Source organism: Eimeria mitis, genomic scaffold, assembly GCF_000499745.2.
Source record: "Eimeria mitis Houghton genomic scaffold, Emh_scaff239, whole genome shotgun sequence".
Lineage (NCBI taxonomy): Eukaryota > Apicomplexa > Conoidasida > Eucoccidiorida > Eimeriidae > Eimeria > Eimeria mitis.
Genome location: NW_013570725.1, coordinates 22,984 through 23,233, shown reverse-complemented (window position 1 = coordinate 23,233; position 250 = coordinate 22,984). Strand labels below are relative to the sequence as shown.

General features: G+C 61.2%; 1 protein-coding gene across 1 annotated transcript in view; it reads right to left on the bottom strand.

Annotated features, from left to right (window-relative positions):
- The window catches only part of EMH_0004850 (uncharacterized protein), a gene marked incomplete at both ends in the record, with an annotated part of 7,618 nt that overhangs the window by 501 nt on the left and 6,867 nt on the right, over positions 1 to 250 (bottom strand). The window contains one exon of the mRNA XM_013496946.1: positions 3 to 183. Within this exon, the coding sequence (XP_013352400.1) occupies positions 3 to 183 (181 nt within the window). The remainder of the gene's footprint in view (positions 1 to 2; positions 184 to 250) is intronic.

Genomic DNA, 250 nt, shown 5'->3' with positions numbered 1-250 from the left:
GCTACTCGTTCGGCGCTCTGAGACGCCTGGGATTGCTACTGCTGCAACATCAGATGCATCTGCTGCTGTTGCTGCTGCTGCTGTTGCTGCTGCTGCTGCTGCTGCTGCTTCAGCAACAAGAGCACGCAGGGGAGTGCCCTTGGGTGCAGCAGCAGCAGCAGCAACAGCTGCAGCAGCAGCTGCCTGCCGCTGCTGCAGCAGCAACTCCACCTGCTTCAAGGGGCACGGGAGGCAGAAACGAGTGAGCCTT